The sequence below is a fragment of the Chelmon rostratus genome, chromosome 19 (assembly GCF_017976325.1).
Source record: "Chelmon rostratus isolate fCheRos1 chromosome 19, fCheRos1.pri, whole genome shotgun sequence".
NCBI lineage: Eukaryota > Metazoa > Chordata > Actinopteri > Chaetodontiformes > Chaetodontidae > Chelmon > Chelmon rostratus.
In genome coordinates this window covers 5126126-5140796 of record NC_055676.1, presented here as the reverse complement: position 1 = coordinate 5140796, position 14671 = coordinate 5126126, and the positions used below count along the sequence as shown (strand labels likewise).

General features: G+C 41.3%; 1 protein-coding gene across 1 annotated transcript; it reads right to left on the bottom strand.

The window, feature by feature from the left end:
- Positions 1–171: 171 nt before the first annotated feature.
- On the bottom strand, positions 172–8717 carry skor2 (SKI family transcriptional corepressor 2). The gene is made up of 8 exons (XM_041960772.1): positions 6729–8717; positions 6028–6091; positions 5160–5237; positions 2654–2719; positions 2404–2502; positions 2092–2159; positions 678–741; positions 172–211 (listed from the first exon to the last, which is right to left on the bottom strand). Exons 1-7 carry the CDS (start codon positions 8715–8717, stop codon positions 685–687), a joined length of 2421 nt encoding a protein of 806 aa, XP_041816706.1. The 3' UTR covers positions 172–211; positions 678–684.
- Positions 8718–14671: the final 5954 nt, after the last annotated feature.

The window sequence follows — 14671 nt, the reverse complement described above, 5'->3', positions numbered from 1 at the left end:
TAACAGAGGTCGTACTGCAGAGGCAGAAACATCGCTGTCCCAGAGAAATGTAAGAAATGTATGTATATATTATATAGTGTCATGGTCCTTTCTGTTGTTGTCTACAATTTTTCTCTGGCAGCTGTTGTGTGACTGATTTTTTATTATTCTTAGGACATTCACAGAAATCCAGGCAGCTTCTTCCTCTTGCGTGGGAATTTGTTGACTCAGCCTGTGAACACAACAAATAAAAAACAACCCAACATTAGTGTCACGCTCTGGTTCAGTGTTTTCCAAAGAATGATGTTGGTCTTGATGTTTAAAGTCTGTTACAGTGGGTCCAGAAAGAGTTAAAGGTTAGGTAGTGAAAGCTACTGTGAAGTAAAATTTACCACGCTTTACACTGTAGCTATCAAAATTGTGAGGATCCCTAATGAACAAGCAGCTCAAACAGCAAAAGTAATTTAATTTCAACTTGCCACTAAATCACCTGTTAACTCAAAGCAAACCAGTTTCATTTGCAGATTGGTCTGGCTGTAAATGAACAAATGCAAATTGTTTTTAAGTTAATTAAACTTGAATTATTCTAGCTGCTCTGTGCTATAAATAATCACTTTTTATATCCTTATGTGAAAACTACCAATGTTGATATTTTTCCATTATTGAGCTGTATTATTAGATTAATTAAAAATAGTCACCTTTTATCTACTTGTTCAGATGGGAGCTGATCTTTTCTTTTCTGATGATGTTTGCGTAGGGAATCTGAAAGAAACAAAAGTTAAAGACACAAGTGAGATTAATTCTGAATAGACGAGATTTGGACACATGTGTAACCAGTACATACTGCAGGTTTTTCTTTATATGTGCTGTACAGCACGGAGCAGCACAGTATATGGTCTTGATGTGGCCTGGAAAATTTTGGGATAACCCTTGTAGCTGATCAAATGTCACACTTTTCACACCAAATTGTTCGTTTTGCTATTTTAAGATACTTGTGTCGCCCAAATAATTGGTCATCAGCCTGTAAGACGCAGCAAAACATGATGATGACCAGGTTTAACGTCACACTTGATACCAAGATTCCATGCAAAATATCTCTTTAAAATAATGTATCATGTGAGGGTTAATTTAATTATTGTGTCTCAAAAGCATGTAAAAATAAAAGAGGTATTGTGAATAATAATTAAGATTGCATCAAGTTATACTTTCAAATCAAAAAGTCTGAGCAAGACGTGTAAAGTTTAGGAGTGATATTCAATCAATTCTAAAATATGTTGCAGCAGCATAAATCTAAACTTTTGCTGGAGTTCATTTGAATGTCTGTGTGAAATTAATGTGTCATTACTCCCAGACAGATCCATCTGCTGGTTCTAGACGCATTTGTCAATTCTGAACGTTTCATGCGTGCATGTGCACTTGTGTGCACGCACATGCCAGTAAACGAGCGTGAATGCCCGTTCGGTCGTCTGCCTTCGCGGTTACATGATGCAGCGCGCGCTTGCGTGTGTTTTGGTGCGGCGTTTGCGATCATGTGCACGCAAGCGTGTACAGTTGTTGCATGTGTCAGAAAGCAAAGACAAACACCGTCTGTCAGGCTGTCTACCAGCTGCTCGGGTGATTGATGTGGACGGAAACAGTCGGCAGGCGGCTGCAGAGGAGCTACTCACCCATGAAAGACAAACCAGATGATTGGCTCTGTCTTTTGATGGACAGATAAGCAACAGCAGAAGTGTCCAGCTGAATCTTATTGAGGGCTTTATTTATTCGTCATTTAATTTCTGTTCTAGTTTTAAGACATGGCTTAGGATTTCATTCATACCTTCAGTCTGCCGTAGCTGTAGCGATAATTGAGTTATTCTTGTCACATTTCTTAGTGACCTCTTCTTTACCTTTTCAAATTGTGTAAGGATATTTTATTGAAAAGTATTTGGTAATTAGTCTTAATTATATTCCCTCTCAAAATCGTGACTAGAACTGCTTTTGAAAGGGAACAGCCAGGCTTTTTCTATTCATGCATCTATAAAAGGATGTTTTATTTGTCATTTTAAGGCAAAGAACTTATATTTATTTTCCATCAGTGTTCAGAACTGATTGTGTCATTAGTTGTCTTACCATCTGTAACTGTTGGACCATCTCTTCTCTGTAGGCGAGCTCTCGTTTCATCTGGTCTTGGAAATTATCTGAAATTAGCGTAAAAATCTATGATTAGCCTGAGCAGCATTATCATTTGAGTAAGTGAGGAAGAAAGTTATAAAAGGCAGCTGAGGAAGGATGGAGACTTAGAAAAACAGGGGAAAGAGAGAGGTGGGAAGGCTCGACAGGTACATAGGAGAAAATAGGTAAGAACTTAAGAAAGACAGAGAAGGGGAAGATGCCCTTCAGAGTATGAAAAAGGAAAACGAAGCAAGGGAAAAAATGACTTACGGAAGACAGGAAATGGTGAGGTGCCCTTCAGAGCGTGGAACTCTTGCTCCAGCCTCCTCCTGAAGTCGATCTGCTCCAGCAGGACCTTCTGGAGCTCCTCTGCAGATGAAGGAAGACAGATTGTCAGAACTAAATGCAGTAAAATATATCTTACTCTCGGTGGTGACTTTACATTATTTATGGTCAATCCAGCTGAGAGGAGTGGGAATGTTTACCCACAACCTGTGTGACTCAAATGCAAAATTTTTACCCTTCTCCATGTTCTCAACATCCTTCTTAAGCGGCCCAGGAGAGGCTGCACCTTGGCTTTGATCACCTGAAAACATGGAGAGATATGCCAGATTTAGCTACAGAAATAGTTTCAGTATATCAGTTACATTTGGCACAGAGATGAGTCATTCCACTCTATTCTACCACAGATCTAGATCAGACAGTCACATGATCAAATTCTTGACATGGACTGATTTCCCCTCCGTCTTGTCTGACTGTATCCTCTCTTTATTTTTGCCCTTCTCCATCACCTCGTCCTGCCACTAACTGCCCCGTCAGTTGTCAGAGGAGCGATGTGATTCAGTCTTTGGCCTCAAGGTGTCAGTATAAGTTTGTGGTAACAATTTGACAGCACTGCAGATGGAGACATTTTACTGACTCTGACATGTTCAGTCTCTTTTTGGTGTCAGACCATATTGCTCTCTGTTAAGAAAACAAAAGAACACTACTTGCATTAAGAAATGACAGTAAATCGATCTTTTAGCTCTTACAACTGAAGTGAAGGTTAGCTGTGCCGAAAAGTTTTGATTCCACCAATTTTGCTGAAAAATAGAAGGCTTCCAGGTTACTGTGCTCTCAAACTTCTCATTTTTTGGCAGGTTAATTGTTTTGATTGATACCAGTGGCTGCATGAGGATACAACAACCGCAAATCCATGTAAAGCAGCGATATCATAGTTCCACTTCAATGGAGTATGATTTGTCTGTGTATCCTTTTCAGCTTTGTTACTGCTGCAGGAATCTACTTGTTGCTTTAAAACTTCACCATCTTCCATCTTCCTTTTTTTTTTTTAACAAACATCTTCATCACACGCTGTTTTCAAATTTACCAGTGTGAAAGTTTCTATATTGTTCTGCGTTTATGAATGTGTTTGCGCTAACGTCTGACTTGTGACAATGAGGCATTGTACGCCTTAAATGAAGCGATCCAGCAAACTCGATGTGTATATTCTCCTCCAGTCATTTCACATCCTGGCTCCTTAAGCCTCCCTATGCTTCCCTCTCTCTCTCATTTAGAGCAGAGAGAGCTCTCCTCTCCTCCTCGCCTCTCTCTCTCTCCTTTCCTCTCCTCTCTCTGTCTCATTTGACAAGCAAATTTGCAGACAGTGCCCGAGGATAACAACCTCGTTTGACAGTCAATTAACCGTGAATAGTCAAAGCCAAGGCGGTTTGCATTACATAAATGGAAAATTAGATTATTTTTTCTCCCTAGAAACAGAGGGAGAGTTTAAAGACAGTGGAGGGGGGGTGGTGGGACTCAGAGGAATCGGGCCTTCTAATCACGTAGAGCTTCCCACCGCCCAGGGAGACGTTTGGCAATCAGGGGAAAGGTGGTCTCATTTAATTTGTTTCGTGTAATTTTTCGAAATACATTATACATTATGCGCAGGGATCATTACGGTGTGTGTGTGTAGGGGTTGAGGGAGTGTGTGTGCGTGTGTGGGGGGGGGTAGATATAAATGTTGGCACAGATGTCATAAAGCACTTTTAATGTCTTCCTGACAGATATAAAAAGGCAATAAGCTGTGATCTTTTTCAAACAGGAAAGGGTTTTTTGCGCTGAGGAAGGAAAAAAAAAAAGGCAATTATGTCGGCGGCGATATGGGTCTAGGATGGAGATTGCTAGCGCGGCTGCTTATCTCTGAGCTGATGTTTTCTTGTTGAACTATAACGGCCCCCCTAAGAGTAACAGCCCTGGTGACAACGCCGCTAAAGAGAGCAGCCGCGGCAGAGCGGCGGCAGAAGCCAGTTTCCAACGCTGTTTCATCTCTGTGTATTTATATGAATCCCTTAACTCACTGTCTGAGAGGAGGAGGAGATGGATGTGGATGAGGCTGAAGACTGAGGAGCTTTAAGTATTCTGAGTCTCATTTGTGTAATAAGAAAAGATGCCACTGTAGCTTGTGTATATAAAGTCACATTATTTTCCAAATGAGAGTTTTTTTAATCAGCATTGCTTGTTTTATGTCTGAAAATTTTTGCTACCGCTGAATTACAGCAGGGAAGTAACTGCAGCTTTTGAATCCATTATATAATACAAATTGTATAAAATAATGGGTTAATTTTTGACTTGCTTTTCAATATTGATTATTCTTTCGATTCCAGACCGCAAACAAATTACATTCCTGCTTTGTAGACAAGTTATTAGAGATTGTAGTTCTAATTTGCAAACTTCCATTTACAGTCAAAAGCTGCCTTTGGGAGTATTAATTGAGTTTTCATTTTACTTCCTGATGTAAATGTTTGATCATGATTCACCCTATAGATTCATACAGACTTCAGATGAGCTCTGCGATGTGAGGTACAAATTCCACTAGAGTAAAACCAAATGTAGAAATTGAATTAACCTTGCCGTCCTAATAATTGTACTTTCAGGAGCACCTAACATGCCATTTTAAAATTTTGCTGTCTTATCTTCATTGATTAAGTTGTTGTTTACGTCTGCAGCTGCTCTACAACCACAAAAACACAAGCGAGTGTTTGTACCTGAGCTTTCCCTCCAGTAGTCGGGCGCTGACGTCTCGCTCTCTGGTACAAAGAAACTATTCTGCTCTTTGTTTTCATCTGTGAGAAAATGAGACAGAGAGAGAGACAGGAAGGGAGTTTCAGTAAGGCCCATTGGTTGAGCTGGTTATCCGGACACATGGAGATAACTAAGTGTGCGCATGGTGTGTGTCCTTTGTGTGTATGTGTGCGTTTGTGAGACATTTTCTTCGGCGAAAGGGTCAGAGCTGGAGATGAGAGGAGCAAATGAAACGTCACAGGAATATGAGCCTCGCAGGGACACAGAGACACTATAAAACCACTCACTCAGACACTAAATGAAACAAAGATGCTATAATACAACTGAGTCAGACGTCTGATGAAACAGATAGTGTGTAACAGTTTGCTGAAATAGGTTGTGTAATGCTATTTGATGAAATGGTGTAAAAACCTGTTCAAACATTTGATGAAACCAAGACATAGTAAAACAACTGCAGGGTGAGAGATGTTGTGTCAAGCAAGCCGTGCAAACAGTACAGCAAGCAAAGTGATTTTTATCGATTATATATGAAAGAGAAACTGTATTTTGATTTTGCAAATTCTTAACAGTGTATGATGTATGTGAATTTTTAAGAGAACAATATCCAGTTTCCAGTTTAAAGAAGGTGAATTTCACAAAGTGATATTTCATCATACTTTTTATTCGAGCCACAGTATCATCATGGATATAAGAATATAAGGATGTAAGAATTATTTGATATTTTATCAAATAAATGTGCAATCTAGCATTACACACTTTTTTTAACCTGTGCATCAGAAAATATGGACAAAAGATGCTTGAAAAATAAAAGATTAAAATGTCTGTGCTCACCAGAAATGCTGGAGCTGTCTTTGGTTGCGTAAGCAGGTAGTCCTTCGTCTCTATTTTTGTGAACCTGCAAACAGCATAGAGCCAGTTAGAAACTGCCTGTTACGCATTCAATATTCAATTACAATAGAACATAAGTACTATAGGTACTGATTTTGATTCTTTAATGTGTTTTTTAAATATCAACATTGGTTTCCCTTTTTATTTTAATTAATTATTTTATTAATGTGGATTTCTTGTTTGGGGGGTGCAAAATTGAACTCATTATTTGGCAAATGTAATCTCTGCTTTTTAGCAGCCAACAGCAGCATTACTTTGTTATATATATATATATCACTTTTTCCCCTGAGATGTATTTGTAGTATGTTACTCAATCAATGATTTAACTTGTTCTGGAATAAAAAGGCTGCTAATAACTCTGCCTCCCTCCCCCTCCTCTCTCTCCAAGGCCTGGTTAATGTGGGAGTCGTCAGGTTAAAGATTAGACTTGCCCTAACAGGCTGGGGTGACAGAGGAGAACAAACACACCGTGGCCATTAAACAATCCACACCTGGGCCTATTAGCCAGGATCAGAGTGGGGTGACTGTTTCAATTTCTACAGGGAGGAACCAGCATATCAATCTGCTTATGCAGATCGCATCACTGCCTGACTGCAGCACCATTTAAATAATAATTAGCTAAAGTGGCCTGGGGGGATATTTACGTTTTTGTAAGCTGGGTCCTCTCGGTGGGGTGGGGTGGAGCTGGAGAGAGGCAGGCTGGCAGGAGGGGAGGCAGGCAAGCTGGGGGACTCCTGCTGGATGAGGTTCGAGGAGGAGGAAGGGGAGGTGCTGGGATACACTGTGCCACTCCCTCTCTCCTTCCCCCTCTCCTCTCCAGGAGTATCGCTCAGCGCAGAGAGGTACAGGTTGGTTTGAGTCTGTGACGGCCTGTTTGTAAAGCTTGCATCCTCCTCCTCATCCTCCTGCTTCGACGACTCCACATCCACCTCCCCCTCCTCCTCACTCTCCACTCCCTCTGCCTCTCCATCGCCTCCACTTTCGCTTCCGAAGCTACAGCTGCTGCTGGGTGATAGCCGCTGGTGGCGGTCTGACCTGGTGACCACAACACCAAAATCCTCATCTGTTGCCCCAGAGACTCCTCCACCATTGCTGTGGAGCTTGGCGATGCTTTCGGCATCCTTAATGACGGGGCGGAAGGCCGAGCCATAGCTTGGCTTTCTGGTTTGGATGGATGGGGTGTCCAGGAGTTTGAGCCAGCCCTCTGACGTCACAGGGCGAAGGTCAGGGGTTACTGTTGTGCACTCTGGGTCAAACAGCCCGGATCTGGGTGTGGCAGTCCCACTGCCAGGGGCCATGGTTGCACTAACACTGTTTCCATTGCCAGCTACAGTTCCAGTCTCGTTGGGGTCCGAAAGATCCAAAAAGGCCTGCCTGAGAGAGGGGTTATCTGCCAAGGAGGAGAGGGTGCTGTGCTGAGGCTGGAGGTAGGTGGGGACAGGGATTCCTCCTGCTGCTCTTGGTGGCCAAAACATGCAGAAAGGAGGATAAAAAGTGTCTTTACGCCCAGGCCATAAAAGTCCCGACAACCCTGCTCCTTTCTGCCCACCTGAAACATCACTGTCGTCTTTTTTCTGCTGGCAGAGGCCAAATGCTGGGAAGGGGTACGGCGAGGGGAAGAGAGACGTGGGAGGGAACTTCTGCAGCATGCTGAAGCCTTTGCTTGGGACAGGGATGACAGGGTAGCTACGAGGTGTCTTACGGGGAGACAGACTGCCTCCGTCCAGATCATCCTCATCTTCATAGCGGGCTCTTTTCTGAGCACTCAGGTCAGGTCCCATCATGTGAGGCACCACCGAACCTGGCAGAGTCTTCATAGGGCCCATGGAGGAACAGTGGGCTGAGGAGGGCAGCGCTCTCTTCCGGCTTCCTCCATTGAACATAGCTTTGACGTCTTCCCATGCGTAAACTAACTCATCGGCTGGAATTTTATCACTGAGCTTGAGGTGTCGTCGCCACGAGTTAAAGTTGGCAGCATCAGGCTGGGTGTATTTGGCATCTGGCGTGCGGTGGGAATGGAAAATGAACTTATTTGGGGAGAAGTACATGTTGCATAAGGAGCACTTGATGCATTTTGCCCTGGAGCTGTTGTAGCGTGCCGGGATGAAGTTACCACGGCAACCCCAGGCGCATTCATGTGTCACATCAAAGGCAAAGTTGTCGGGCAGTTTGGGCGGTGAGTTCTCTCCCAGGAAGGACTTGCAGAGGCGCTCGGCTTCACGCTTGGTGATCATGCCACAGCGGCGTGAGGAGATGGGCATGGCGCCGGCCCGACGAAGAATCTCCAATTGAACCGGAGTGCACTGGACACAGGTGATACCCAGCGCCACGCGACGATTATGAATCTCATTGTAACTGTAGTTCTTGAGGAGTGTGTTAGAAATCTGTGCCAGACAAAGTCTCTCAGTGTTATCAATGACCAGCGATACAATGGGAACGCCGTACAGGATGACCTGGCCAACCTGGTTAGGCTTGAGGGGTGAGGAGGAAGAGGATGGAGAAGGGGAGGATAGTGAAGAGGATGAGGAGTGGAGATGGGTGGGTCTTGGTGGAGTCAGGGGTTCCTGCTGGTAGGGGACTGTTGAGCTCGTCATTATGATGTCATTAGAGCTCGAAAGATGGGTCTTATCCATACTTGGATGAATACTGTTTGTAGAATGACCTGAAAGGAAGACAGAAAGATCCATATGTATTGATTTTTTTATTTAAAAAAAATTAAAAACACACACACACTTTCTCTCTGCATTAAAATACTGTGTGAAATAATAATCTATTAATTATCTAGCTATTTCATATAAAGTACACTAATCTAGTTATATCACATAAATGTGCCCCACAATGCTTTGAAGATGTGAGGAATTTGTTTGGAAAAAGAAAGAAAAAGTATTAATTTGAGGAGGATAAAATGCATTTAAATTAAATGTATCTGGTTCCCAATTTATAGAAAAGTATCATTTTTCTTTTCTTTTTAAAGGAACTGACTAAATTTGGAAAAACATCAAAAAAGAGAGATTTGACTCCAAGATGCAATTGCTGTCACTTTAATTACTCTTACAAAATTATAGAGGGCACAGAAAAGTGTTATACTGAATAATTATTGCTCTGTGTGCTCTTTGCTTTTTTAAGGTAGCTCCACTGAACTTAAAAAAATATTAAATCAGGAAAGTCACTCAATTAATTTTAAAGACAATAGCCTTTGTGCCATCTTATCGATCTCCCTTCATAGCTCTGAAGTAACATGTGTGTTTTCAATTATCAGTAGTTGACAGTACAAAATTAGATTAGATTTCTAGACAAACATGTAAGCAAAAATTAATGTTTAAATTGTGAGTTTTGAGACAATAAAAAAAATCCTTTATATCTAGAAAATGGTGTGACATGCAAAGTTCATCCCACCAGTGCTAGATAAAAGACACGCAGAAATATGGCATTTTAGGCAACAATCAGACAGTTCCCTTTGAGGAAGTTGGCTTTGGCTTTGTCGAGTTTAAATACTGTATTCCTTCATCTTTTTAAAAGTCTTACTTTGTATGTACATATATTATTAAAAGCATTGTCATGAATTCACTGTAAACAGAAAGCATAAGTATAACTAGTTTAACTAAATTTTCATGTGCTGGGTGAAAGCAAGATTTATTGTGCTGTTATTTCAACAAATGAGGCCAATGTAATGTTTTGAATGTACAATATAAAGCACTTGTTTTACTTTATAGTAAAAGTCTGCTTAGTGGTGAATATATGTTATATTACTTGGAAACGGGAATTGATATTTCATAGAAATGAAAACTTTCAAAATTTACATTTTACAAATTAGCATTTTACCTACAGCACACCAATATTAAATCTTTTTTATGCATCACATTTGTGATATGCTTTTGAACAAGAAACACAACTACCGAAAAAAGAAACTGCATTTTTTATCCCAAGTAATTTCAGAAAATGTTCCTTCTAACAAAATAAATTTCCCATGCAATTACTTACCTACTTACCTAAATTGGAACAGTGCAATATGGACTAACTAATATGGTAAAACAAATTGACGGAGCAGGAGCAGTGTGCAAGAACCAATGAACCACTTCAGGAACTAATACTCTAACTCATGCGTTCAGTTGAGTTTGGCTTCAAATTACACTATATATTGAATTATTCACAATTTTTTTTATCATTTCAGTTGAGCCAAAGTTAAATTTCTCGCAAAGTAGCAGTAAGCCTTTATTAAACTAGTACACTTGCCAGTTTAGCCGAGCATCATGTTCCAGCAATATTAAAGGCTGACTAAACAGGAGAGGTTAGCTTATTAAAAAACAGAAAATAGGCCCGATAATAATAATAATAATAATAATAATAATAATAATAATAATAATAATAATAATACATCAGTTGTCTGTAGTTACGGTTAATGCAACGGAATGTGAACTATTCACACACATCTTTTCAAGCATTTTCTTCCTCAAATCATATTTTGGTTTCTGGTTTCTACCCCACACAGTCTTCGATCAGCGGGTACATTTTTACCAACATTTCAGCCAACTTTACCGCAGTAATAGTCGAACAGTTCTTACCTCTGACTCTCGAGTATAATCCCAAAACGGTCACAGCGTCAAAAAAAATATCCCCGTCACGAGTGAAATCGATTTATCCTACACATGTCTTTAAAACTCATTTTTATCACTTAAACTAACCGGTTTCACTGTTTTATATCCGGGGAACACATGGAGTCGGTATCAGCTTTTGTCTTCAACTGTCGAGTGAGCTGCTCGTGAGAGGTGAGTAAACTGCGACGCTCGCGCCGGCTTTATTCGCTTTTCAGAGCCACGCGCCCTCCTAATCCGTTTCTCTCTCTCTCTCTCTCTCTCTCTCTCTCTCTCTCTCTCTCGACCACGCACCTGCCCTGCGTTTGATTGGCGTGTAGCGCGAGCTCAGCCCACCATGCAGGACACACACACACGAACATACACACTTTATTACTTTATTTCCCCTCTCATTCACGCGCTGTGCTGCCCAGTCCGACTGCAAAGCTAAAATGACGTCTTGCTAACCGCCACTCAAACGCTGTAAAAGTCAAACTAAGAGCACGGATGGAACGGACGGAAGGGTGCACGAGTCTGGACAATGCGCACACGGCGCGTGCACGAAATGACCCTACTGGCGTCTCAGGGGATGCAAAATTAAATCGCCTCCAACACTATAGCTAATGAAAACACAGCAGACCCAAACCAGAATTTAAGATTACCACTATTTTAGCTAATTTACTCACTATATTGGTGACTTAATGAATATTCATTTTAAATAAATTTGACACTGCAAACACAGCCACAACCAGTCATCACTACAGTAGGAGCTGTGGCCTTCTGGTGTTTGACTGTATGTGCTCAGGGTGAGGCTGTGCCTTTGACATTAAACAGTTTGGGAAATCTTGGAATGAACAACAAAGGAGTGTGACTTTTGATACACAACCCCTGAGTTGCAAATGAATTACCCACAAACTGATAAAAGCGATGCTTGCAGCGAACACAGAAGAGGTGGGCATTTGAAATATGTTTTTTAAACACTGACAAAGCGTGGAGTAGAACATAAGCCTGACCGTAGGGGCCAGAGAAAGAAAAAGCAAAGGCTGAGACGGCAGACGGACAGGCAGGCAGCCTGGGGATCAGAATAATGTCTGCCAGTACATCTGATTCCCACATTCAACGCTGGGAAGGCTTTGCCAAATACGACTCTCTATGCATGTGCAGGTTGTTCCCAGGAGGTAAAAAGCAGCAGGAAGCATACTGTAGCTTATATCATCTGTTGTAATTGAGGGTCAGAGGAGGTTTCAGCTAGAGCCTCGTGTCGTAAAAGGCAGTTATGGCCCTCCAAAAATTGCAGTTTAAAATTATTTCATGTAACAAAACGGGGTGTCCGGATCAGGATTCCCTTAAGGGGCCCAGGAATTCCTAGCTACACCCCTGCTCTAAGCTCTCAAACCAGGCATGTTGCTCCTGCTGCTCAATTACTTCTTCCACTAAAAATATGTCCGCAAATTACAGATATGAAGGCGCAGACCTAAATATGAAGTCTATAACCCAGATTTTAGCTGCCTCATAGACGTCAGCAAATGGCTGAAGGATTCAAGAAAGGATCTCATTTGACTCTGCATGGGGACGCAGTGAAGTGGTGTCCCGAATCCTATGTCCTCGTTAATTAAAACAACTTAATGAAGTTGTTTTCAGGACAAATTCTTCTGTGGCCCATGTTTTATGTCTGGGATGAAAAAAGGAGAACTTTACTCCTTTACTACTGGGATGCCAGCTGCACAATGCATGCATGTTGAACATAACACAGGTGTATTTGTGTTTATTACTGAAACCTACGTATAAAGAAGGGGCTTGTTGGTCAAACAGACACTTCTCGGGAAAGGTTTTAACAGTATGTTCTTTGAGGCATGAATGAAATTTTCTCCACAGGGCTGAGGTTGGAATAACTTTCCATGAAGCATATTGTCACTGCTGTTTTGAGGCCTGCCTGCATTCAGACTGAAGGTTATTTAGATTTATTACCATGGGATCATGCAGTGAGGCAGCTGGCATGACCAATGTAAGTTTATTTCAGCTGCACAGTCTATAAGCCCTGAAAAACAATTGCAGGATTTCTTCATAAAGCTGCTGTCTGCACTGTTACTTTAATTTGCCTAGTTTTTTAATCTTCAGAGTAATTTGGTAAGACTTAAAGCAGCAGATAGACATAGGTTAGAGTAAGTTGACCTCAGCCATTACTTTAAGGGTGTCACAGCTTCCTTTCCTAACCGTTTCATTCATTCATTAATTCATTTTAGCTAAAGTTACTGAAACTCACAAAAAAACTGAAAGTTGAAAAGTTTTTTTTATTAGTATTTCTAAATACCTAAGTTTCATGCTCAGTCAGGTCAAACGGCTGTTAGATATTGAGACTGGCTATCAATTTATTCTCGCCAATCTTGTCTCCACAGCGTCTTGATGAACATGACTGGGTCACCTTTATGCTCAGTCTTAAATCTGTACGTAATGTGTGCAAACAGATCGTGTGTGTGTGTGTATGTGTGTGTGCGCGCGCGCGTGTGCGTGTGCGTAAGCGACACAGCAGAGAGCCTGAGCCCCATCTGCTCCTTTTCAAACCAATTTAGGTTGTCAGCGCGCGTGCTTTTGTCTCGCGGACGGACGCCACGGGAACACTGGCTGCGATGGGACAAGGGGGAGGCGCGACGGGCGCGAGCCACGCACGGGCCGCAGCTATTGAAACGGCTGACGTCACAATAGAGCGATGAGAGGAAATGATAACAGGATACAAAAAAGAGGGTAAAAGGGTTTGTAAGGTTGAAAGTTTTTAGTCCACATTTGGAAATTCGTTATAATTCGTTATTTTGGATTACTACTTATGTATAAAATATGTGTTATATCTGGATGTGTTTTATTCATTTGTTGGAAGCTTTGATACTCTCGCTGAGCAACGTGATTTTTTAGGTATAACAATAAGAAACTTTATATGGCTTAAGAAACTTTATCTATAGGTTATGGCTACACCGACATCTCAAAAAATATATATAATTTAGCTTAAACTACAATAATGAAACAGCTTTTCTAAACAGCATAATGATGCACAACTCTGTCCCCCAGAGAAAGATGTCTCTGACATGTTATCAAAAGCGGAGCATGGCTGAACCATGTGAAGCAGGAAAAGGCTTATAGGAATACAATAGCGCTATTAGCCCCTTTGGAATACATTTCACTTTTTTCATAATGCATTAGCCGGTCGCCCTACTGAGAAATTAATCATGCGTTTAAAAAAAGAATTGCTTGCGTGACCTCCAAGGGTCAAACCAGGGAGGAAGAAGAGGGAGAGAGAGAGCTCGAAACATAATAAATGAAGAGCTACAACACTCAGTGAGCTTGAGACATTTAACATCAGATCTGTCAATAAATGAAACATGCCCCGGCTGAGTGATTACCATGTTGAAATGCATCACCTGCTTTTCTCAAAACGCACTGGAGCAAGCCTGAATCACCACACAGCATCGATTTTAGTTTTAGAACTGAATTATTTCAAAAATAAAAAAAAGGAACTTATCTTAACAATTTAATCATATGATATTGTGTGATGAAAAAAAGTCATTTTTTTATCGATGCAGTCTTTCCAAATTGTTCAAATTATCATATTAGTGAGACAAAATATAAAATATAAGACAATCGGTATTTAACCATATGCCAAGGCACATACTCCAGCCCATCCTGTAACAACCTACCAGCGATTTTATTAATCTTTTGTGGATTTAAAGGCAGATGTGGGCTACAGTACGGTTAACAGTCGCCCTGCACGCCCCAGTTTTAATCCATACTTAACGCCTCGCGTCTTTTACTGAGGAAGACTCTTCTGTTCATCTGCAGCGAAGAATTTACAGCGTATTACAACTAACACAGTCAATTCCCCTTGTTGAGGAAAAAAAAAACATATTGTGGATGTGAAGAGAGGAGTGGGTTGTGCGCGCGTGTGTGCGCGCGCGCCCCGCTGTGCCGCCACGCATGCGGGTCATCACTCTGTCTTTTTATATCTTTTCTATTTCACTATTAATGCA